General features: G+C 36.6%; 1 protein-coding gene across 1 annotated transcript in view; it reads left to right on the top strand.

The window, feature by feature from the left end:
* Positions 1 to 26,939, top strand: part of IL1RAPL2 (interleukin 1 receptor accessory protein like 2) — a 968,427-nt gene that overhangs the window by 908,341 nt on the left and 33,147 nt on the right. Inside the window, exon 7 of the mRNA XM_070502759.1 lies at positions 14,673 to 14,802. Within this exon, the coding sequence (XP_070358860.1) occupies positions 14,673 to 14,802 (130 nt within the window). The remainder of the gene's footprint in view (positions 1 to 14,672; positions 14,803 to 26,939) is intronic.

Consider the following 26,939-nt stretch of genomic DNA (forward strand, 5'->3'; position numbering starts at 1 on the left):
TTGAATGGAAATAAAGTTAACTTGATCATTTAGGCTAAAGATATACAACTTACAGATTTCTGTGCTGGAACTTCAGACACCTAGTTAATATGATAGACTGAATTGAAATGGTGAAGATTTACCTCTTGGTCTAAACACAGAAATACTGGTCAAAATAAAAAAAAACAAAAAACAAAGATTGTATCTGCTTAGCCCAGCTTGAAAGCAAATAAGGGAAATTCCCAGGGTTTAAGAATTAAAAGGGAACTTAAACCCAGAGAAGGGAGCATAAACTGAAGCTACTGGGGATAGCAGAAGCAGATATGGACCTTAAGAGTCTAAGGTTTTGAAATCAGGGTCAGACCATAGAGCCACAGATATGTGTAAAGTGTAGAGCTATAACTAAGATCCCAGCAAAAGTCTAAAAGCTTAAACAGCCTATGAAGCTGACACTCTGTGAAATAGGGACTAGAAAATTCTGCTCATTGGTCCAGGAAAGCAGCCAGGAAATTCACATTCTGTCCAGGACCATGGCCGTGAATGAAAAGAGACACTCAAGAGAAATCAAAGCTCTAAACTTGTACCAACCATGGGTGTGGACTCTGAATTCACACAACCCATGTGGTACAAACCCTGAAGCTAAGAAATTAACAGAAAAACTGGTTCCAAACCAGTGCAACTTGTAAGGCCTTGGCAGAGGCAAACTTGGAACCACTTTGAGGGAATGCCTTCACAGCCCTCGACACCCAGGACTCCCACAGAAAATAATCCCTTCTATAAATAAAAACACAGTAATAAAATTACAAACATCACAAGAAAAATTAGCCACCATGAGTGTGTTTCCACTGACACAGATGGAAAAAATTGTATCCCAAGAAATAGAGATAATAGGACAATTTAAAAGAGACATTAAAAGAGGTTTGTTGAAAATTGTTTAAAGAGAAAAACAAAGAATGAAGAACAACTGTATGGCAAGAATAGGGCATTGATGGTTATCCGTGGCCTTTATAACAACCATAACCCATCAAGGGATGGGGAAGGGGCAGAACTAGATAAAGAAATTGAAAGTGATGGTTATTGCTCCCCTGTCCAGCATGTCCCATTCCACCACAGCTATGATCTTGAAGAACAAGAACAAAGTGATGGAAGTTGCTAAATGATATGCTTTATTGAAGGCAATGAGACTGTCAAAAATTTTGGAAGGGCCTAAATGAGACATGGAGAAACTTCTTATGACCTGTATTGAAGACTGGACACAGAAGCATATCCCTCTCAGCCCCATGACTATCAGAGCCAAAGCAAAAAGTTTGTGATGTTGAAAGAAAAGGCTAGACTAGGCTATGATGTTGAATTTACTGCAGGCTCTGGGTGGTTTAAACCATTCAAGAATCATTATTCATTACATAATGTGAAAGTGAGTGGGAGTCCACAAGTGCTCATGTAAAGGCAGCTGAAGAACTTTGGGAAACTCTAGATAAGTTGATTGTGGAGGAAAATTACTTGCTGGAGCAAATATTCAGCATGGATGAAAACTTTCTCTTCTGGAAACAGATGCCTAAAAGGACTTTCATCCATAAGGAGGCCAAGTCAATGCCAGGTTTCAAGGCTTTTAGGTGCGGCACAACAGTCTTGCTTAGGGACAATGTTGCAGGCTACAAAATGAAACCCTTTGTGATCTGGCACAGTGAGAACCCTAGGACCTTCAAGCATATCAGTAAGCCCACACTGCCAGTGCACTACAGAAGCAATAAGAAGTCATGGGTGACCCAGCTCCTATTCCAAGATGCCCTCCTGAATTTCTATGCCAGCAAAAAGGAGAAGTACTATTTGGAGAATAATATACCTTTCAAGATTTTGCTTATTGTTATTGTTGATAATGCTCCAGGACATCCTTCTTTTATTGGTGATCTTCATCCCAATATCAAAGCAGTGTTTCTCCCTCCAAACAACACCTCTGTGATCCAACCAATGGATCAAGGATTTATAGCAGCTTTTAAGACCTACTACCTGAGGACAACCTTTGCCCAGGCTATTGCTTCAACTAAAGAAGACCTTGAGAAGACACTGATGCAATCCTGGAAGGATTACAACACCTATGACTGCATCAACCACCTTGCTTTGGCTTAGAGTGATGTGACCAAGGAGTGTATGAATGGCATCTTGAATAAGTCACTCGAGGTTCGTCCATGACTTAAAAGGATTTGCGAAGGATGAGGAGGTTGCAAAAATCAACAGGGCTGTGGTTGAGATGGCAAACAACTTTAACTTGTGTGTGGATGAGATGACACCGAAGAGCTCCTAGAAGTGGTTCCTGAGGAGTTGACTAATGAGAAGTTGTTGGAGCTGGAACAGGAACACATAGCTGAAGAAGAGAGAAGAGAAAAAGAAACTGTAAGAGAAGAAGAAGAATCTCCAAGAAAATTCACAGTGAAATGTTTAGCACAAACTTCTGTAGACTTCAGCAAAGCTACTTGAAAAGTTTGAAAACATGGACTCCAACACTGAAAGGTTTTCATTAATAGAAAAGAATATTCATGGTACATTGTCTTACAAGCAAATCTATGATAAAAAAAAAAGAAACGAATCAAGCAAATCATCATGGACACATTTCTGAAAAGAGTGACACCTCCTCAAGAAGATCCTCAGGTAGGTCCTTCAGGAGGTATTCCAAAGAAGGAATTGTTATTGTAGGAGATGACAGCTCCATGTGTATTATTCCCCCGAGGACCTTCTAGTAGTATAAGACGTGGAGGTGGAAGACAGTGATATTAATGATCCTGACCCTGTGTAGGCCTAGGCTGATGTGTGTGTTTATGTCTTAATTCTTAACCAAAAAAGCTTAAAAAGTTAAAAAAAATTAAAAATGGAATAAAGCTAATAGAATAAGAATATAAAGAAAGAGAATACTTTTGTACAACTGTACAATGCGTTTGTGTTTTAAGCTAAGTGTTATTAGAAAAGAGTCACAAAGTTTTAAAAACTTTAAGAAAACAAAGTAAAAAAGTTATAGTAAACAAAGGTTAATTTATTATTGAAGAAAGAAAAATATTTGTTTGTAAATTTGGTGTAGCCTAAGTGTACAGTGTTTATAAAGTCTGCAGTCGTGTACGGCAATGTCTGACGCCTTCACATGCACTCCTCACTCACTCACTGACTCAGACAGAGAAACTTCCAAACCTGCAAGCTCCATTCATGATAAGTGCCCTATACAGGTGTGCCATTTTATATCTTTTGTACTGTATTTTTACTGTCCCTTTTCCATGTTTAGATACACAAATACCATTGTGTTACAGTTTCCTACAGTATTCAGTACAGTAACATGCTGTACAGGTTTGTGGCCTATGAGCAATAGGCTATACCTTATAGCCTAGGTGTGTAGTAAGCTATACCATCTAGGTTTGTGTAAGCACACTCTGTGATGTTCATGTAACAATGAAATCAACCAATGACACATTTCATAGAACATATCCCCATTGTCAAATGATACATGACTGTATTTAATTTATTTTGTATATTTCCTTTCTCCTCTTCCTCTTTCCCCTCCCAGATGTAAACTTCCTGATGACGTGGATTTTTTTTTTACTTTTAACAGCTTTATTGAGCTGTAATTTCTATATCATACAGTTTACTCATTTAAGTGTACCATTCGATGGCTTTTAGTAAATTTATTCATTTGTGCAGCCATCATCACAAAATGCATCTTTAATAAACTTGCATCATTCCCCAAGAGTTTCCTCCTCCAAGTTTTCAGCCAATCCCTGACCCCAGCCATAAGCACCTCCTTATGTGCTTAATGTTTTTGTTGTCATGTGTTTTCTAGAAATTTCATATAAATGGAATGATAGAATGTGCAGTATTTTTTGTCTGGCTTCTTTCACTCAGCATAATAGTTTTGAGGTTTATTCGTGTTGTAGTATGTATCAGTAACCACCCACATGTTGATAGAAATTTGAGTTGCTTTGGACTATTACAAATAACGCTGATATGGGGAGGCGGTTCAAGATGGTAACATAGGAACATCCTGGACTCACCTCCTCCAATGGATGCACCAAATTCACAAATATAAATGGAATATTTTCTCTGAAAACTAGCTGAGAAACTCCTTTACATTGGACACACAAGAAAAAGACGACATCAAAGTGGATAGGAGAGGCTGAGACACAGTCTCACCATAAACCCTACCCCTGATGCAGCTACCCACAATTGGGAGGGAACTCGTAAACCTGGAGCTTTTCCCTGAGGAGTGAAGGGTTTGTACCCCACATTGGGCACCCTAACTTTTAAGACCTCCACCTGAGAGGTGAGCCCCCAAAATATCTGGCTTGGAAAACCAATGGAGCTTATGTCCCTGAGACCCAAAGGGCTGGAGCAAACTGAGAAATGGCTCTAAAAGGGCTCATGCATGGATTCATTCACCCAAGGACCCAACGCAGCAGGAGCTCTTTGAAAAGCACCCAGACTTTCCATAGAAGAGATTAATTTGCTAATCTCAAAGCACCTGCCAGAGGGGCAAGGGCCTGTTGAGATACTCTCTGGGGAGAGAGGATGGTGGGTCCCATTTTCACACTCTCCTTCTGCCTTGCTGAAGCCAGTGCACACCATCTTTTTTTTCTTTTTCCTGCAGGTGCCATTTTTGTGCTCTCCCTCTGCCATGCTCCATACTGCCAGTATCTCCCAAAGGAGAAAGTTTAGATATCTCTGGTGCCCTGGTTTTACATCTAGTGCCCTGGTTTTTTTGTTGCTGCCTAGGAGATGCCACTTGATTGCTTGGCTCTGGAGGCCAGGGGGGCTTGTGTCCCTGGGTTCTATGGGACTATCACAATCAGAGAAACAGTTCTTTGCAGACTACCACCCCAAGGGCACTACACAGGTAAAACACACCTCTAGTCTTTCTGTGAAAGAAGCCTATTTGCTTGTCCTGAAGCTTTGGCCTGAGGGACAAGCTTCAGGTTTGGCACACATCTGGAGGTACTCCCAGGAAATGTAGGTCAGGAGATACTATCTTTGTGCTCTCCATCTGCCACACTTCAGCTCACTGGAATATGTCAGAAAGGAACTTATACGCTGGCCTGGAGTCTTGATTTTTGCCACTGTTGCCAAGAGTACACCTCCAAATAGCCTGGCTTTGGTGGCCAGCAGGGCTTATGCTTGCAGCTCCATAGGACCGTATATATTTGCATACTTTAAAAGCTGCCACTTGAAGATCTGGCTTCCAATCAGCCTGAATCTAGGTGCTAACTGTGATACTTCCATTTGGGACAGTGATAGGTCTTGGCACCTCCTCAAATACTGGGAGCTATTAAAAATAAAATAGGCTGCATAGGTAATCACAAAGATTTGAGAGACTATCAAGAGAAAGGGAAAGGTTGAGTGATAAGATTCATCTACTACATAAGGCTGCCCCTTCAAGACTGGAAAAGGTGGTTGTTTCATCTAATGCATGGAAACCAACTCAGAGAGTCAAACAAAATGAGCAAACAAAGGAATATGTTCCAAACTAAATAACAAGATAAAAACCCAAGAAAAAACCTGAATGAAACAGAGATAAGTAATTTACCTGATAAAGAGTTTAAAGTAATGCCCATATAGATGCTCACTGAACTTGGGAGACAAATGGACGAACAGTGAGAACTTCAAAAAAGAGATAGGAAATATAAGAATGTACCAAACAGAAATCACAGAGCCCAAGAATGCAATAACTGAACTGAAAAATACACTAGAGGGGTTGAACAACAGACAAGATGAAGCAGAAGAAAGGAGTGAATTCAAAGACAAGGCAGTCAAACTCACCCGATAAGAGCAGCAAAAAGAAAAAAGAATGAAATAAAGTGAAGATAGCTTAAAGGACTTATGGGAAACATCAAGCAGACTAACATTCACATTATAGGATTCCCAGAAGGAGAAGAGAGAGAGAAAGGGACAGAAATATTATGTGAATAAATAATGACTGAAAACTTCTTTAGCCTAGAGAAGGAAAGAGACATCCAGATCCAGGGAGCCCAGAGTGTTCCAAATAACAGGAATACAAAGAGACCCACACCAAGAACAGGAATACAAAAGAGACCCACATCAAGACACATGATAAATAACATGTAAAAGTTAAACACAAGAAGAGAATCTTAAAAGCAACAAAAGAAAAACAACTTGTTATATACAAGGGACCTCGTCATAAGACAATCAACAGATTTCTCAGCAGACACTTTGCAGGCCAGAAGGGAGTGGCACGATATATTTGAAGTTCTGGAACAAAAAAAAATTCCAACAAAGAATACTCTACCTACCAAAGTTATCATTCAGAATTGAAGGAGAGAGAAAGAATTTTCCAGATAAGCAAAAGCTAAAGAAGTTCATCACCACTAAACCAGCCTTACAAGAAATGTTAAATGGACTTTCTTAAGCTGAAAAGAAAAGGAACTAATTAGTCATATGAAAAAATATGAAAGCATAAATCTCACTGGTAAAGGTAAATTTGTGCTAAAGGCAGCGTATTGATCACTTATAAAGTTGGTATGAAAGTTAAAAGACAAAAGTAGTAAAAATATCTATAACTACAATAATTAGTTAAAGCATATGCAAGATAAAGGATATAAAATGTGACATCAAAAAGATAAAACATTGAAGGGGGAGTAAATATGTAGAGCTTTAGAATGCATTCATACTTTTATTATCAACTTAAAATAGAATGTTATAAATATAAGATGTTCTATGTAAGCCTCATGGTAACCTAAAAGCAAAAACCTATAGTAGATACACAAAAAATAATGAGAAACTAATATAAGAATACAACAAAAGAAAGTTATCATACCAAAAAGGAAGAGAGCAAGAGAAGGAGAAAGAGAGAGGAAACAGGAAAGTGACTATAAAACAGCCAGAAAACAATTGACAAAACGGCAACAAGTACATACCTATCAATAATTACTTTAAATGTAAAAGGACTAAATTCTCTAATCAAAAAACATAGAGTGGCTAAATGGATTACAAATAAAACAAGACCCATCTTTATGCTTTCTACAAGAGACTCACTTCAGATGTAAGGACACACACAGACTGAAAGTGAAGGGATGGAAAAAGATATTCTATGCAAATGGAAACAAAAAGAAAGCTGGTGTAGCTATACTTAGACAAAATATACTTTAAAAAAAGGACTGTAGTAAGAGACAAAGAAGGGCATTACATAATGATAAAAAGGTCAATCCAACAAGAGGATATGTCATTTATAAATATTTATACACCCAACAGAGGAACATATAAATCTATAAAGCAAATATTAACAGACCTAAAAGGAGAAATATACAGCAATACAATAATATTCAGGAACTTTAGTACCCCACTGACATCAATGGGTAGATCATTCACTCAGAAAATCAATAAGAAACATTAACTTTAAATGACGCAGTAGACCAAATGGACTTAACAGATATATACAGAACATTCCACCCAAAAGTAGCAGAATACACATTCTTCTCAAGTGCACATGGAACGTTCTCCACAATAGATCATAAGTTAGGCAACAAAACAAGTCTTAATAAACTTCAGAAGATTAAAATCCTAAATCATATCTATCATCTTTTCTGACCACAATAGTATGAAACTAGAAATCAATCACAAGAAGAAAACTGGAAATACACAAATATGTGGAGATTACACAGCATGGTACTGAACAACCAATGGGTCAATGAAATAATCAAAAGAGAAATCAGAAAATACCTTGAGACAAATGAAAATGGAAAGGCAACATACCAAAATTTATTGGAGGCAGCAAAGGCAGTTCTAAGAGGGAAATTCATAGCGATAAATGCCTGCCTCAGGAAACAAGAAAAATCTCAAATAAGCAACTTACCTTTACTCTTAAAAGAAAAATATCAAATAAGCAACCTAACTTTACACTTCAAAGAACTAACAAAAAAATGAATCCCAAAGTTAGTAGAGGGAAGAAAACAACAAAGATTAGAGCTGAGATAAATAGAGACTAAAAAGACACAGAGAAGGTCAATGAAACTAAGAACTGGTTCTTTGAAGAGGTAAACAAAATTGACAAACATTTAGCTAGCCTCACCAAGAAAAAAGAGAGAGGGCTTGAATAAATAAATCAGAAGTGAAACAGGAGATATTGCAACTGATATCACAAAAGTACAAAGGATCATAAGAGACTACTATGAACCATTTTATGCCAACAAATTGGATAACATAGAAGAAATGGATAAATTCCTAGAAACATACAGCCTTTCAAGACTGAATCATGAAAAAGTGAAAAATCTGAATAGACTGATTACTAGTAAGGAGATTGAATCAGTAATCAAAGCCATCCCTACAACAAAAGTCCAGGTCCAGTGGCCTCACTGGTGAATTGTACCAAACATTCAAAGAAGAATTAATAACAGTTCTTCTCATACTCATCTAAAAGGTAGAAGAGAAGGAAAGAGTTCCAAGCTTATTTTATTAGGTCAGCATTATCCTGATACTGAAACCAGACAAAGACATCACAAGAAAAGAAAATTACAGGCCAACATTCTTGATGAACATACATGCAAAAATACTCAACAAAAAATTAACAAACTGAATTAAGCCATTAGAAGGATCATACACCATGATCAAGTGTGATTTATTCCAGAGAGGTAAGTCTGGTTTGACCTTCACATATCAATCAATGTGACACGCCACATTAACAAAATGAAGGATAAAAATCATATGATCATCTCAATAGATGCAGAAAAAGCATTTGAGAAAATGCAACTTCCATTTATGATAAAAATTCAACAAAATGGGTATAGATGGAAAATACTTCAACATAATAAAAGCCATATATTACAAGTCCACAGCTAACATTACACTTAATGATGAGAATGTGAAACCCTTTTTTTTAAGATCGGGAACAAGACAAGGATGCCCACTCTCACCACTTTTATTCAATGTAGTATTGGAAATCCTAGCCAGAGCAATTAAGCAAGAACAAGAAATAAAAGGCATCTGAATTGGAAAGGAAGAAGTAAAACTGACACCATTTGCGGAAGACATGATACTATATATAGAAAACCCTAAAGACTCCACCAAAAAACTGTTAGAACTAATAAATGAATTCAGTAAAGTTGCAGGGTAGAAAATCAATATATGGAAATTTAGAAACGTGGTATTTTGATACCCTAATAACAAACTATCAGAAAGGGAAATTAAGAGAATCATCCCATTTACAATTGCATCAAAAAGAATAAAATACCTAGGAATAAATTTAACCAAGGAGGTGAAAGAGATATACACTGAACACTGTAAGACATTGATGAAATAAATAGAAGATGCAAAAAAATCGAAAGATATTCCATGCTTATGGATTAGAAGAATATTGTTAAAATGTCCATACTACCCAAAGCAATCTACAAATTCAATGCAATCCCTATCACAACTCCAACAGCTTTTTTCACAGAAATGGAACCAACAATTCTAAAATTTGTATGGAAGCACAAAAGACTGAATAACCTAAGCAATCTTGAGAGAGAAGAACAAAGCTGGAGGCATCATGCTCCCTGATATAAAACTATTTTACAAAGCTATAGTCATCCAAACAATATGATATGGGCATAAAAAAAGACACATAGATCAGTGGAACAGAAAATAGAGACCAGAAATAAATCCATACATATATGTTCAATTAATTTATGATAAAGGAGCCAAGAATGTACAATGGGGAAAGGACAGTCTCTTAAGCAAATGGTGTTGGGGAACCTGGACAACCACATGCAAAAGAATGAAACTAGACTACTATCTTACACCACACACAAAAATTAACTCAAAATGAATTAAATGCTTGAATGTGAGATCTGACACCATAAAACTCCTAGAAGAAAATGTAGATAGTAAGCTCCTTGATATCAGTCTTGGTGATAACTTTTTTGATCTGACTCCAAAGGCAAGGGCAACAAAAACAAAAATAAACAAGTGGGACCACATCAAACTAAAAATCTTCTGCACAGCAAAGGAAGCCATCAACAAAATGAAAAGGCAACCTACTGAATGGGAGAAAATAGTTGCAAATCATATATCTGATAGGGGGTTAATGTCTAAAATATATAAAGAAATCATACAACTCAATAGCAAAAAAAAAAAAATCCAATTAAAAAATGGACAGATCTGAATAGACATTTTTCCAAAGACATACAGATGGCCTACAGGTACATGAAAAGATGCTCAATATCACTAATGGGAATCTAAATTGGTGCAGCAACTTTGGGAAACAGTATGGAGGTTCCTCAAAAAGATAGAAATAAAACTATGATATGATTCAACAATTCCAATTCTGGGTATTATCCGGGGAAAATGAAAATACTAACTCGAAAAGGTATCTGCACCCCCATGTTCATTGCAGCATTATTTACAATAACAAAGATATGGAAACAACCTAAGTGTTCATTGATGGATGAATGGATAAAGAAAATGTGTGTATATTTATACAAGTGAATATTGTTCAGCCATAAAAAATAATGAAATTCTGCCGTTTGCGACAACATGGATGGACCTTAAGGGCTTACGCTAAGTGAAATAAATCATACAGAGAAAGACAAGTAATATATGATCTCACCTGTATGTAGAATCTAAGGGAAGAAACCAAGTTCATAGATATAGAGAACTGATTGGTGGTTGCCAGAAGTGAGGTGTGAGAGGTGGGTGAAATGGATGAAAGGGGTAAAAAGGTACAAACTTCCAGTTATAAAATAAATAAGTCATGGGGATTAATGTATAGCATGGTGACTACAGTATTATAGTTAATAATACTGTGTTGCATTTTGTTATTTAAGATTTTATTTTTCCTTTTTCTCCCAAAGCCGCCTGGTACATAGTTGTGTACTTTTAGTTGTGGGTCCTTCTAGTTGTGGCACGTGGAATGCCGCCTCAGCGTGGCCTGATGAGCAGTGCCATGTCCGTGCCCAGAATTTGAACTGGTGAAACCCTGGGCTGCCACAGCGGAGTGCATGAACTTAACCACTTGGCCACAGGGCCGGCCCCTGTATTGCATTTTGAAAGTTGCTAAAACAGAAGATCTTAAAAGTCCTCATCAAAATAAAAAAACTTATAACTATGTATGGTGACAGATGTTAACTACACATTATGGTAATCATTTTGTAATATACACAAGTATTGAATCATTATGATGTACACTTGAAGCTCATTTAATATTATTTGTCAATTATACCTCAATTTAAAAAATTAAGCTGATATGAATATTTATGTACAAGTCTTTGTATGGAATAAGCTTTCATACAGAATGTCTGATGTCTGCATCCCATGGCAGATCTATGTGTAGCTTTTTAAGGAACTGTAGATTAGTTTAACTTTCTAGAATTTTATATAAGTAGAATCACAAAGCATGTACTCTTTTGTCTGGCTTATTTCAGTGTATGTTTCGAAATTTTGAAAAACTTTGTGTTGTGGTGTACATCAATACTTCATTCCTTTTCATACATGATTAATATTTTGTTGTATGGATGTACCAGAATGTATCCCTTCACCTGTTGATGGACATTTGGACTGTTTCTAGTTTTTGGCTACTACAAATAAAGCTGCTATGAAAATTCATGTACAAGTCTTTGTACGGACATATAAGTTTTGTTGACTGTCTAGACTTAAAGTGTTGGAGAAATTGTTAGTAATACAAGTTGAACCTAAAAGAGAGTCGTGTCTAAAGCCAGTACCTGTGAATAGCACACAACACTCAGAAACTCATAAAGTTCTTTTTATTTTGATAGTCTTCAGCCTATAGTACCCCCCCTTTAGACAAATGTGAGTTGGTCATCTCTACAAGTAGAGCATACAGTACCATAGGAATGATTTTGAAAATGTCCAGAGGCAAAACAATAGAGTAGCAAACAGATGCAAATGGTAGATTGGAGTTTACACATGCACATAAGCCAAATTTTAGAAATGCCTGGAGAGATTCTGTTTTAGGTTATTTGCCCAATCAATGCAGAGATCCCTCTCATGCCTTTTGGAAGAGGAGTTGTCCACACCCTGATTGAGTCTCATTATCTGGCGTAAGAACTGATCATTTTGAGAATCTCCTCAGAGTATTGCATATAATGGTTGGATGGTTTTCCTGTTTTGGCTGTTGACAAAAGGCTTCAGGATATTTGTTCAGTGTTTATAGAAACTAGACTGCTGAAATATCTGTCTCTTGAGTTTATTTAATAAGAATTTGACTGATGGGAGAGTAAAAACACTCCCAGGAGAAATTGTTGCAATAGTTAGTACCCATTGTGTAGTGCCAAAGAAAGGGCAGACATTGTCATTTTTGATTGACCACTTCAAGGAGGCCCCTTTTTGCCCATTGCTATAATTGTCTTCCTCCATTAAAATCAAACCAGGCCTGAGCACTCACATGCTAGGAATCACTAAAAGTTATTTTATTTGATTTTTTTTTGAGGAAGATTAGCCCTGAGCTAACGTCTGTTGCCAATCCTCCTATTTTTGCTGAGGAAGACTGGCCCTGAACTAGGAGCCATGCCCATCTTCCTCTACTTTATATGTGGGACGCCTACCACAGCTTGGTTTGCCGAGCGGTGCCTTGTCCACACCCGGGATCTGAACCGGCGAACCCCAGGCCTCTGAAGTGGAACGTGCACACTTAACCGCTGTGCCACCGGGCCGGCCCCTTGATATATTTTTTCAACATAGCCCAAAGGAATGACAACTAGAATTTGTATGTATAAATGTACATACTGGTAGTTTTAGCAACCGGAATTCCTTATAATAAAGTTTATTGCAGTCTCTGGATTTTCTGCCATCTGGTTTGACAGTTTCATGGGAATGAAGAGTAGTAAGGCATAGAAAAGACCCTGTGTTCAGGCTTAGAGGGCACAAGGCCTGTTTGGATGAATCACACCTACTCTAGAATCCAGGAAGTATTTATAGAGCATTGATAAGAGAACATATTAACCCATAGGAGCTCATAAATAAAAGAAAGACATGAGATTGGCAGGGTCAACATGAAAATTTATCTATTTCATTATCCACATTCATATTATGCTTCAAATCTGACTTCTTGAAAGACCAAGCTTCAGAAGGAGAAACACCACCATGCTAAATTTGGATGGGACTTTTGAGTTCACCAAGCACTTTTGTAGACACTGTCATATCTGAGCTTCCCGAGTATTATTACCATTCTCATTACATATGTGAAAAATCGGTTTGTAAAAGGTTAGGTAATCTTCCCAGGGCCAGCTGGTCTGCTTTTTCACGATAGATCCAAAACTAGGATCCAAATCTACTAACACTTAGTCCAGCGCTGTTTCCACTATACGAGGCCATCTTTCATTTTTGCTCAAGCTTATATCACAGAGCACATGTTCAAAGCAACATTGAATAACCTTTTTTCAGATTTGCACTAGAAATGTATGATAGATTATTAATATCAAAAGTTTTGACAGTAATTGAATAATCTCAAAAGTCCACGACATGTCATTTTGCTGAGATAAATTTCCACTATACAAAGACCAATATTTGCCAACAAGTCACTTATTATAGTTAAGCCCAGCCTATCACCCTACATTCACATGTCTATGAGGTTTTCTTAATTTCTACTATGTCTTAGAATAGACCCTAACTCCCATGAAAACTGTTTCTTTGTGAAAATGGTCCTCAAAGAAAGCCGTCTGCTAGTTATGGTGGTTATATGGAAAGGGTCCCAGAAAGTAATGATTCTTAGAACATAGAAGTTTTGGATCAATTTAAGAATAGAATGGAGAATTTGTCCGTGGCTCAGTGTCATCATGGAAACAAGTCCACCATGTACTCTACAAGGAAGAATATTTTTGAAATTGCTTTATCTAGTGCTCCAACAAGGGCAAAAATTGTATATTATAGAGAAAATGATATGCCCTATTACCATTTATTAATTGGGGGATTTCTTTGTCAGAAATATCAAGATTGTGCTCTCTATGGCATTCTTCCCTTTCTGATCCTCTTTACCAGAAGAAAATAAAATCAATGCCAGCAAAAAATAATTGCTTATGTATTTAATGATAAATTTATAATTAAAACAAAATTTTTGGTTATAATCACAATGATGCATAATAAAAAGCACTGTAGTATTTCCTAGAATTATTTAAGTACTGTGGGTGACACAAAGAATATAGAAGTTATGGTTAGACTGATTTTTCCCTGCATGTACTTTTTATAGATATTTTTGTAATTAAAAAATTCTTCCTTTGATTTGTATTATCCAATTTTTCTTAGACTAGACAATCATCAGAATAAATAAAATTTCCCTATGCAATCTTCATAATAGTGGATAGTCTGTTATGTGGTTTTCACCAAGCAAAAATTAACTTATACTTTTGATTAATGTTAACTTCAAAAGCAAGTCCAAGTAAGCAGTAATTAATACTCTCAAAAAATCAAAATAAAAGAGGGTTCTTTTCATTTGATCCTTTTATGTTAGTTCCTAGGAAGGAGCCAGTAAAAATAAGCAGTTCTAAAAACTGAGTAACTCTCTTTACTTTCTCATTTTTGATAATATCTTGTTTTAAAATTTCCCAGAAACCCTTATAACTATTTTAAATTTTTCTCATGTACACTGATAAGAAGATTGGAAGAAGAGTCAAAAATGGGTCACCTCTGAATTTTCCTTTGGATGTTAAATGGTCCTTTTCTGTCTCCCAGTGATAACTAGGAACCATTGCTCATTTCTTTTTCTCTGTCATTCTCAGGTAAGCCTCTGAACATCCCTTGCAAAGCATTCTTTGGATTCAGTGGAGAGTCTGGACCGATGATCTACTGGATGAAAGGGGAGAAGTTTATTGAAGAACTGGCAGGTCACATCAGAGAAGGTGAAATAAGGTACAGAACTTGAATTGCTTATTTTTCTTTGCCGTCTTTGTAGTTAAGCAATGGAACATCCTAGAAGAGCTTCTGCCTGGATTTTCATTGCAACTCCAAATCATTCCATTTTCTAAAAGCTGATCTGGTGGAGAAAGTGAGGCTGGCTGCCTCAAGAAATGCAAATGTGTAAGCTTCCAATATAAGGAAATTTTCTCAGATTGTAAAAATATGCCATGGGGCGTAATGACCCCCTCAAAGCTGCCTAAGCAAATTCCTTTGAGTTTCCAAAGCTTAGGTCACTGTTACTCCATCCAGTCATAGCAAAGATCCAAACTTTGTAGATGATGACTCAGACCGCTGGGCAAGTGCTCATTTACTCTCTGGGAACAGACATCTTTCATACGTCATAGATGTAAAGCTGGGATGGCAGTACTAAGCTAGTACTCCCCAAAATAAATGTTAATTCTCATTGAATAGTGTTTATTTTTCCCAGTACCCACTGCTCATCCTGAAAATGACTGTCAGGTTAGCATCCCCAGATCTCTTCTTACTCTCCTGTTACACAGATACCTCCCTGGTATATAGATATCTACTCTATTAGTTTTCTAATCCTATTTAGTATGATTGCATTTGTACAAATAAAAGATTGGTAATTTTTCCTACTTCACTTAGTCTGTGGGGTTGCCCTTTGATTTCAGGGATGGTAATGTATGAGGTACATTTCTCGTTCTGATAGAAATTCTGACTCTTCCTCCTTCCCATTAAGAATCATGTAGTGGAAACCAATTCAATATTTCAGTGCAACTAAGGTTAAAATATATTCTTTCACTTTTCTTACTGAATATATAGCAGTGTAAAAGAAGCAAGTATACTTTATATTACTTACTATGATTAAGTGTAATTTATAATAACTGCCATGACAGTTTTTCTTCATGTTTCCATCCAATAACTCCACTCTAGGGGTTCATAACTTTGAGGGTCCATGTCCCTCCTGAGAGCCTAAGAAAAATATTGACTATATGATCATATTTCTAGGAAAAAAGTACGTGAAAAGGTGCCTGACATCATTAGTCATCAGGAAAATGCAAATCAAAATCCAGTGACAACATTTGATACTCACTAGGATGGCAATAATCAAAAAGTGAGATTATAACAAGTGTTGGCGAAGATTTGGAAAAATTGGAACCCTCATATACTGCTGCTGGGAGTGTAAAATCATGCAGCCACTTTAGATAACAGTCTAGCAGTTCCTCAAATGGTTGAATCAGCAATTCCCATCTTAGGTATATAACCAAGAAAAATCAAAGCATAGATCCACACAAAAACTTGTGCACAAATGTCCACAGCATCATTATTCACAATAGGCAAAAGGTGGAAATAACCTAAATGTCTATCAACTGAAGAATGGATGAATAAAATGTGGTATATTCATACAATGGAATATTATTCAGCTATAAAAAGAATGAAGTACTGATACACACCACAGCATGGATGAACCTTGAAAATATTCTCAGTGAAAGAAGTCAATGACAAAAGACCATATATTACATGACTTTATTTATGTGCAATATCTAGAACAGGCAAATCTACAGAAACAGAAAGTAAACTAGTGGTTTGTTAGGGCTGGGAGGATAGAGGGATATGGTAAATACCTAAAGAATATGGGTGGGGTTTTTTGGTATGGTGGATACAATATAACATAAAATGCACTATTTTTAAGGTGTACAATTCAGTGACATTTAGTACATTCACAATATTGTGCAACCACCACCACTGTCTAGTTCCAGAAAATTTTCATCGCCCCAAAAGGAAACCCTCAGAAGCAGTCTGAGGCTTCTTTTTGAGGTGATAAAAATGTTACAAAATTGACTGTGGTGATGGTTGCACATACCTGTGAATATACTAAAAAACAGTGAACTGTACATTTTAAGTGGATGAATTGTATGGTATTTAAATTATATCTCATAAAGCTGTTTAAAAAAAAGACTTTGAATTGATTGCCTGGCGTAGAACAGATGTTCAGAAAAAATAATCAATATATTACAAATAATTCTTAACTATTAATTCTCATTTAAACGTTAAGATTCTGAGTTTAGTAACACATTACTAGCCAATTTCAAGTTAAGGTTTATGAAATTAATGCAACTGAATTTCTTTTAAATTATTTTACAAGATATGTGTTTAGAATTATTCTCAATGTATCCACCTATAAAAGACTTTGAGTCACTCTTCATTTTTCAGAGAAAGAAACTGGTCCCCAAAGGGCAAATGATAGGTACAATGGTACATAGTAGCAAAATTTCTGGTACCAAATAGCTCAGAGCTATATTTCATGATCAAATGTAGTAGTTATATGAGCCTAATATAATTATCGCCCTTTTTCTGCACATGACTGACTGGATTTTTTTAAATAAACACATTTTAGGGGGTATAATTAACATACAATAAATAATACACAATTTAAAGTGTGCAATCTGTAAGAGCTGACTGCTATATGTATACACCTATGAAATCATTGCCATCATCAGGATAATGAACATATCAACCACCTGCAAGTTTACTGGTACCCCTTTGTAATCTCTTTCTCCTGCCCTTCTTCCACAACAACACTAATTTTTCTGTCACTGTAAATCAGTTTGCATTTTCTAGAGTTTCATATAAATGGAATACTGTAGCATGTAGTCTTCTTTGTCTGGATTATTTGACTTAATACAATTATTTTGAGATTCATCCATCTTGATATATGTATCAATAGTTCATTATTTTTTATTATGAGTAGTATTCCATTATGTGGATATAAATATTTTGGTTTGGTTATCCATTAACTTGTTGATGGACATTTGGGTTATTTCCAGTTTGGGGGCTATTACAGATAAAGCTGTTAGGAACATTCATGTATGCACCTTTGTATGTACATATATTTCCTTTTTTCTTGGGTAAATACCTAGACATGGAGTGGCTTAATAATATAGTAGGTGTATGTTTAACTTTTTTAGTTCTTTCTCTTTAGCTCTTTTTTTAAAACAAACTTTAGTTTTTAGAATAATTTTAGATTTACAGAAAAATTGTGAAGATAGTGTCTTAGCTCGGGCTTCTATAACAAATATTCCAGAGACTGAGTGGCTTAAACAACAAATGATTATTTCTCCTGGTTCTGGAGACTGGGAAGTCCAAGATCAAAACACACAGGCAGATTCAATGTTTGATGCAAGCCCACTTCCTGGTTCATAGAAAGCCATCTTCTCACTGTACCCTCACATGTCCTCACACGGTAGAAGAGGCAATAGAGCTCTAGAGCTCTCTGGAGTCTCTTTTATAAGGATACTATTTCCATTCATTAGGGTTCCTGTCTCATGACCTAATCACCTCCCAAAAGCCTCATCTCCTATTATCATCACATTAGGGATTGGGATTTCAACATATGAATTGGCAAGTGGGGGCTGTGTGGGGGGGTGTGACGACCGGACAAACATTCGTATAGAGAGTTCCTATACACCCCATACGCAGTTTTCCCTCTTATTAACATCTTAAGTTACCATGGTACATTTGTTACAATTAATGAACCAAAATTGATACATTATTATTAACTAAAGTCCATATTTTATTCAAATTTCCTTAGTTTTTATCTATTGTCCTTTTTCTTGTCCGGGACTACTTAACTTTTTAAGAATCTGCCAAACTATATTCCAAAGTGGTTATACTATTTTACAAAAGAAAAGTTAGGCACTGCTGCTGCTCTTAGCAGCAAATGATTAGCGTGTGACAGACAAAGCATACATGTGTGAAACACTTCAAGCCAATCTAAGCCACTATATTTGGTGCCAAATGAGTCAACCAGATAGTAAGTGCTATTGTTATCGAAACCAAAGTGGGTTCACCTCCTGGCAAGTTAAATCAGACTCTCTACCAGAAGTAGTCATCACACAAAGTAGGGTATATTTGCAGCAAATAGGAGGCCACGCAGAATCATTTCCAAAGTTGTTGTGTCCCCGAACAAGGGGAAGCAGGGACTTTTTGTTTTGGATGGGAATGAATATTCAAATGAAGAAGTGGGTATTCACTTGCGCAGGCTCAGTTGGAAAACATGCTTCCACATACACTGCAGGTTATGGTGATAAGGCCTAAGCTCCTCCCAGAAAAGAGATCTTAGCATTAAAAATGAGGCAGGGGGCCGGCCTGGTGGCACAGTGGTTAAGTTTGCACGTTCCGCTTCTTGGTGGCCTGGGGTTCGCCGGTTCAGATCCCGGGTGCAGACATGGCACTGCTTGGCATGCCATGCTGTGGTAGGTGTCCCACATATAAGGTAGAGGAAGATGGGCATGGAGGTTAGCTCAGGGCCAGTCTTCCTCAGCAAAAAGAGGAGGATTGGCAGCAGTTAGCTCAGGGCTAATCTTCCTCAAAAAAAAATAAATAAATAAGGCAAAAGTCATAGGCCTCGCTCTGTGATGGAGCTTGGTCTGCTTCAGAGTGGTTGGGGATTACATCTTTTAAACAGTTAAAGGCTTCCAAACCCACCCTTGAGTTCCTTGGGTGCAATTAGTTGGTGACACTATAGGAAGTCAACTTTCAGGACTTGCAGAATGCCCTTATTTATTTGATTTTCTTACATCCTTTCTCCACCCTCCCGAAACCGCCCGGTAAAAAAGGATACGTACCTATATTTGCAGTGGAGGAAGCTAACATGGAATTTGTTTTGAAATTTTCACAAAATCCTACTAGCTAACTAGAGACACCTTCAGAGTAGTGCAAAGGAAGAGGCAGGGATTCCTGGCCAAAATCAACACACAGTCAGCCATTTTGTAATGTTAATTGTGTGACCTATGATCTCTTTGGGAGCTTGTGTGGGTGTGAGAATTCCTTCAGGCTATGACCATTTATGCTAACACAGGAGTTAATTACTAGATTCTGTCTTCTAGCCTCCAAAACCAATGTCCTTGAAAGAAAGCATACAAGATTTTTACACAGCATGGCAGATTGGAACAAATCCAGTAGTTTCATCGAAAAAAATTGCTAATCATACCATTAGTTCAACCAAGAGAAGATCTGCATTCTTTCATAGCCCACACATTTTCTCCAAGGGGAACAGTTCTGACAGCAGAACACTGAAAATGTTAAGTAGAGGATTCTTCTCAAAAGCATTTCTGGAAACAAAATTTCCTTCTGGATGCATAGCTCTCCCTCAGGGTATTGTGTTTGTTCATATTTTAATTGAATCATAGCTCTGGTGTTGTGCATGCATGTCAGAAGTACACTGCCCAGTAGATCTAAGAAAAAAGGATGTAAATAAATTGTTCGCAAGCAGTTGATTTGTGGAGAAGCTGCCACAGAGGCACTGGATCTGGAAGGAAGACTGAGCATGCCGCCTAGGTTCTCCGTTTCCTGGGCAGCAGCTTGATCCTAGAAATGTGTTGCGACTTTTATCTCTTAGTATTGTCCCAGAGGAATAGAGGACTTTCAAAAAAGAAATCTACCTAGGGAAAAAGCTTGGATATTTACTAAAAACTTGATGCAAATTATGTCACTCAGATTACAGTAAGTGCAACCTCTGTATTCAGCAGTTGGCCTGCAACTTCACTAGCATATTTGATCAAATCCTGACCAGGGTTTTGGAGTTCTCATTTGTTTGTTGTTTGGGTTACGTTGACCACCAAGGTTCTTTGCATCTCCTGACTTGCAACCTATTTCCAAAGTACTCAGACTCCACTCTGGGCATACAGATCCCCCTTTATTTCCCTTTAAGCAGAAATTGGCATAGCCCTCCCAAGTCTCTGACGTTGCTAAGAGATTCAGCTCTAAGGAAACCTGAACCCAAATGTAGTATCCATTTACAACTGCCAGCCTATCCCATATAACTGTATCACAGCCTTTCCACTGACCCCAGAAGACATCATTTGTAGGGATGTTAAGGGAATTTGGTGTGTGTAGTAGCATAAGCTGCAATTGTGCAAATTTGGTTATTTTTATCAACCGTTTTAAAGTCATTACAACAAGCTGCTCTCTACAAGCTCTACCATGTCTATTCAGAGAAGTCAATTATATGGAGGAGGCCCAGTGGAAACCATCAGTAGGAGAGGACTTCCTAATTTCTGTCCCTTTGTTAAAGGTTAATGGGAACAGCTTGCAAGGTGGGATAAGAGAGTTCATCAAAAGGAGTAGTCTTTGGGTGTGAGCATTCTAAGAAGTCCAACCCAGTTCCATACCTTTACAGAACTTCATTTTAATTAATCGTACCAGAGGCTTGAGAATTAAAAAAAAAAAGAATTTGCTAATGAGGTACATATTCCACAGTGCTAGTAAAAAATGCCAGAGAAATTGAACCCGTCCTATTAAACAAGAAATAATAGTCTTTAAACTTGCCTGCAGGATTGTGAATTGGATCTGATTGTTGAAGGAGACTGCATGAATTTCAATGCAATTGCTTTACCCCAATAGAGAGTAATTTCCAATTATAAATCCCACTCTACAAATCTCCCTATCAATATCTAATGTTTTTTTTTTCCTCAGGCAATACCATAAAACAGTTTACCAAATCTTTCATAATTCTTGACCTGAAAAACATATTCAATTTATCTTAAGGTTTTCCAGACAAGCTTCTTAAAATGCAAATTATTTCATTTACTTTCAATTCCTGAAAGGCTACAAGTTGAATATGGGCTTTGTTTTTAGTTTTGGTTTTTTCACTCCTGCTTCCACCATTTTCTGTCCGTCTGGGTGAAATCCCTTTACCTTAACATACTATTCCTGAATGAGTGAAATGCTCTTAATAAAGGAGGGAAAGTGATACAGGTAGGAAAAGATTTTATTTTTGTAATAAAGTGAGTCTATATTAAAGACCCAAAATAACCTATTAATAACTCACCAATTTTTTAAAAAGGGAGCTGTGACTATGTACTTTATCCCTAATGTATAGAGGAGACTATTGAAGTCCCAGGCAGCCAGTGCAAAGTGATGGGCTCTGCTTTGGCAACTTCTCACCACACTTTTTTAGTCCTTCGAAGCACCCCACCTGCCCTGGTCTTCCCAAAATTGAGCTTCCAAAAATTGTTCCCCAAAACAAAAGAAAACAACACACACACACACACACACACACACACACACACACACACACACCCCAGTTCTTCTTTTCTCCCACTCTCAGCTTATCCCACTGGAAGAAAGAACACTGATCAATCATTTTGCTTTTGATTTAAATCAGTTTCAAATCTCATCGTACCTATACGTGAATGTAGATTTTGTAAGTCATGAGGAGGCTTCAATGGAAACGTAAACTTCATAAGCAGCATAGTTTTACCTAGGGGCAGCCTTAATTGCCATTTATCTGAAGGATGATCTTTAGAGGACTGGTGACTGTACTATTTACAGTTCCACTTCCATGGTTGGTCTTAGCCTTGACCTATGGATAAAATATTTAAAGACTACCTAAGACATATTTGTTATCCCTCCTCATTTACTGAGTAGACTCTAGATGCCCAGTCTCAAATATGGTGTTTTGTATTGTAAGCTGCTCTAGACAAGAAAATAGTAATATTAATAATGATAATTCCTCTTCATGATTTTATACTACACAGTAGATTGCAAAAACCTTTTGGCATCCTAAATTACATTGGATTTTCATTAGTAACCATTTGAGATAAATAGTTTCAGTTTATTTTACAGATAAAAAAACTGAGGTTTAAAGACTGAGGAAAAGCTGTTCTTGGAGAGATGGTTCACAGTTTCAGTGGAGCTAGATTCAATTAATCAAAACACAACTAGCAAGAATCTTCAATTGCCTAGAATGTTTTCTTGTGCTCCAATTTTAGCCGTAAAGAGTCAAAACCTGCCCGGGACTGAAGGAGTGAAAATTAGTTTGGACTGAGAATAAGCAGCCCTGCTATTAATCAGGCTGGGAGGACAGACAGATAAAGCCAGCTGCAAAGTTAACAAAAAACACTGTTTCTCCCAAGGTCATGCAGCAGTTGTAAAATGCCATAACGATCCCCACCTCCACTGAGTGATTACTGCTTCTTACCAGTGATGCCCAGACCTGCTTTGTTATTTTCATATACTACTGGAAGTACCCAATTACTAAGCCGCCCTCGTCTCATGACAGTATACAACTCCTAGTCAATCCCCTCTTCTCCCGATCCCTCCTTAAAAATTCCAACCCATTCAGAACTTATCAGGGCTTCCCTGGACTCCCCTCAGAATCTTTCAGTGGAAACCCAAACATTACAATAGATGCTTTCTTCCTCTCTTCAATCAAGGAACAAGCCACAATTCCTCTGGAGTGCCCCATCCTCAATGCATTCAGTCAATAAATCTGATTTTGTCAGATTACAGGCTTGATTCTGACATTTGACTAATAAGACTTTAACAGGCAAAAAAAAAAAAGCAAATAACACTAAAAGAAAGATTTTATTTAATTAAGAGGTCTTTTTTAACATACTGCCTATTCTTGATATTCTCAATCATCATTTCAGTGATTACTCATACTCAGAATAATGACCCCAAGTCTTTGTAAGATAACCTAGACATCAAAGAAGCACTCACTTTGGTTTAAGGGACCATTCATGATGAATAGAAATTGGAATTAGGTGTTTTATTTTATTTTATTTTGGGGGGAATCAAATCTCTTTCCTCTGTTTCATGCTGGAATTTTAAAAAAATATTTTCCAGCTTTATTGAGGTATGATTGACAAATAAAAATTGTATATATTTAAGGTGTACAATGTGTTGTTTTGGTATATGTATACATTGTGAAATGATTACCATGATCAAGCTAATTAACATATCCATCCACGCATAGCTACCATTTTTTTGTGTGTGTGGTAAGAACACTTGAGATCTACTCTCCTAGCAAATTTCAAGTATAAAATACAGTATTATTAACTGTAGTCACTATGCTGTATATTAGGTCTCCAGCACTTATTCATCTTATAACTGAAAGTTTGTACCTTTTAACTAGCATCTCACCATTTCTTCCACCCTCCAGCTGCTGGTAACCACCCTTCTACTCTGTGTTACTATGAGTTTGGCTTTATTAGATTCCTCAGATAAGTGATATAGTATTTTTTTATTCTCTGTCGAACTTATTTCACTTAGCATAATATTCTCCAGGTTCCTTTATGTTGTCACAAATGGTAATATTTCCTTATTTTTTAAGGCGGAATAATATTCCATTGTATATATAAACCACATTTTTAAAATTTATTCATCTGTTCATGGACGCTTAGGTTGCTTCCATTTCTTGGCTGCTGTGAATAATGATGAAATGAACACGAGGATGCAGGTATCTCTTCAAGATCCTGATTTCATTTCCTTTGGATATCCCAGAAGTGAGATTGCTGGATCATGTGGTAGTTATGTTTTTAATTTTTTGAGGAATCTCTGTGCTGTTTTCCATAGTGGCTGCACCAATTTACATTCCCACCAGAGTGTACAGGGGTTCCATTTTCTCCACATCCTGGCCAACAATTCTTGTCTTTTGTCTTTCTGATAACAGCCATTCTAACAGGTGTGAGATGATAACCCATTGTGGTTTTGATTTGCAAGTCCCTGATGATATTGAGGTTGAGCACCTTTTTGTATATCCTGTCGGCCATTTGTATGTCTTTTTTGGAGAAATGTCTATTCAGGTCCTTTGCTGATTTTTAAATCAGGCTATTTGTTTTGTTTTATTTTGTTTTTATATTGAGTTATGAATTCCTTATATATTTTGGAATATTAACTCCTTGATAAGGATTGATAAGGATATTAACTCCTTATCAATATATGTTTGCAAATATTTTCTCACATTCTGTAGGTTACCTTTTCCCTTTCTTGATTGTTTTCTTTGCTATTTAGAAGCTTTTTAGTTTGACGCAATCCCACTTGTCCTTTTTTTCACTTTTGTTGCCTGTGCTTTTGGTGTCATATATAAAAATTCATTGCTTGGACCATTGTCAAGAAGATTTTCCCTTTGTTTTCTTCCAGTAAGTTTGTGGTTTCAGGCCGTATGTTTAAGTCTTCAATCCTTTTTGAGTTGATGTTTGTATACGGTGTGAGATGAGGATCCAATTTCATTATTCTGCATGTGGATATACAGCTTTTCCTAGACCACTTATTGAAGAGCCTGGCCTTTCCCCGTTGTGTATTCTTGGCACGCTTTTTGAAGATATGTTGACCATAGATGTGTGGATTTACTTCTGGGCTCTCTATTCTGTTCCATTGGTCTATACATCTGTTTTTATGCTAGTACCATACTGTTTTGATTACTATATCTTTGTAATATAATTTGAAATCAGGAAGTGTGATACCTCCAGCTTTTTTCTTGCTCAAGACTGCTTTGGCTCTTTGGGGCCTTTTGTGATTCCATGTGAATTTTAAGATTGTTTTTTCTATTTCTGTGAAGAATGCCATTGGGATTTTTATAGGATTACACTGAATCTATGGATCACTTTGGATAATACGGACATTTTACCAATATTAATTCTTCCAATCTATGAATACAGGATGTCTTCCCATTTATCTGTGTCTCCTTTAATTTCCTTCATCAATGTTGTATAGTTTTCACTCTACATGTCTTTTACCTCTTTGGTGAAGTTTATTCCTAAGTATTTTATTATTTTTGTTGCTATTGTGAATGAGATTATTTTCTTAATTACCTTTTCATGCCTTCTCTGGTTTTAATTGAGCATTTGATATGATTTTATTTTCTCTTCTCTCTTTGCATATCAATTGTACTTAAAAAAAATTTAGCAGTGGCCCTAAAGTTTGCAATACACATTTACACCTAATCTAAATCCACTTTAAAATAATATTATACTGCTTCACAGGTGGTAAGGTACCTTATAACAGAATATTCTCAATTCCTCCATTCTGTCACTTTTAACATTGCTGTCATTAATTTCACTTATCCATAAGCTATAATCACCAAATACATTGATGATATTATTTTTTCACTTTATTGCAGAATAATTGACAAATTAATTGTGTATGTTTAAAGTATACAGTGTGATGATTTAATATACATTACGTTGTAGAATGATTATCAAGATCAAGATAAACACATCCATCACCTGTTTTTGAGGAAGATTAGCTCTGAGCTAATATCCACTGCCAATTCTCCTCTTTTTTTTTTGGCTGAGGAAGATTGGCCCTGAACTAACATCTGTGACCATCTTCCTCTATTTTATATGTGGGATGCCTGCCTCAGCATGGCTTGATAAGCAGTATGTAGGTCCATGCCCGGGATCCCAACCAACAAATCCCAGGCCACCAAAGTGGAGCACACGAACTTAACTGCTGCACCACTGGGCCAACCCCAACTCTTTTTTTTAATGTGATGAGAATACTTAAGATCTACTCTCAGAACTTTCAAGTATACAGTGCCATATTATTAAGTGTAGTCCCCATGCTGTACATTAGATCCTCAGAACTTATTCTTCCTATAACTGCTATTATTGCTATTATGATTTTAAACAAACTATTACCTGTTAGATCAATTATGAATAGGAAAAATAAATATTTTATTTTATCTTTGTTCCTTCTCTAACACTCTTCCTTTCATTATGTAGATCCAAATTTCTGACCTCTGTCATTTTCATTTTCTCTGAAGAATTTCTTTTAAAATTTCTTGCAAGACAGGTCTACTGGCAGCAGATTCCCTCAGTTTTCATTTGTCTGAGAAAGTCTTTATTTCTCCTTCAATTTTGATGGATAATTTAGATGGATACAGTATTCTAGGCTAGTGGTTGTTTTCTTTAAATACTTTAAATGTTTTACTCCACTGTTTTCTTGCTTGCATGATTTCTAAAAGAAGTCTAACGTATGTCTTATTTTTGTTCCTCTATAGGTAAGATCTTTTTTCCTCTGGATTCTTTCAAGATTTTCTCTCTGTCTTTGATTTCCTGCAGTTAGAATATGATATGTCAAAGTGTAGATTTTTTAGTATTCATCCCGTTTGGTATTTTCTGAGCTTCCAGCATCTGTGCTTTGGTGTCTGCATTAACTTTAGAAAATTCTCAGCTATTAATACTTCAAATATTTCTATTGTTGCTTTCTCTCTTTGTTCTTCTTTTAGTATTTCCATTACATGTATGTTACACATTTTGTAATTATCCCTCAGATGTTTGATATTTTGTTCCATTTTTTCCGTGCTTTTTTCTCTTCTCATTTCAGTTTAGGACGTTCCT

The sequence above is a fragment of the Equus asinus genome, chromosome X (assembly GCF_041296235.1).
Source record: "Equus asinus isolate D_3611 breed Donkey chromosome X, EquAss-T2T_v2, whole genome shotgun sequence".
Lineage (NCBI taxonomy): Eukaryota > Metazoa > Chordata > Mammalia > Perissodactyla > Equidae > Equus > Equus asinus.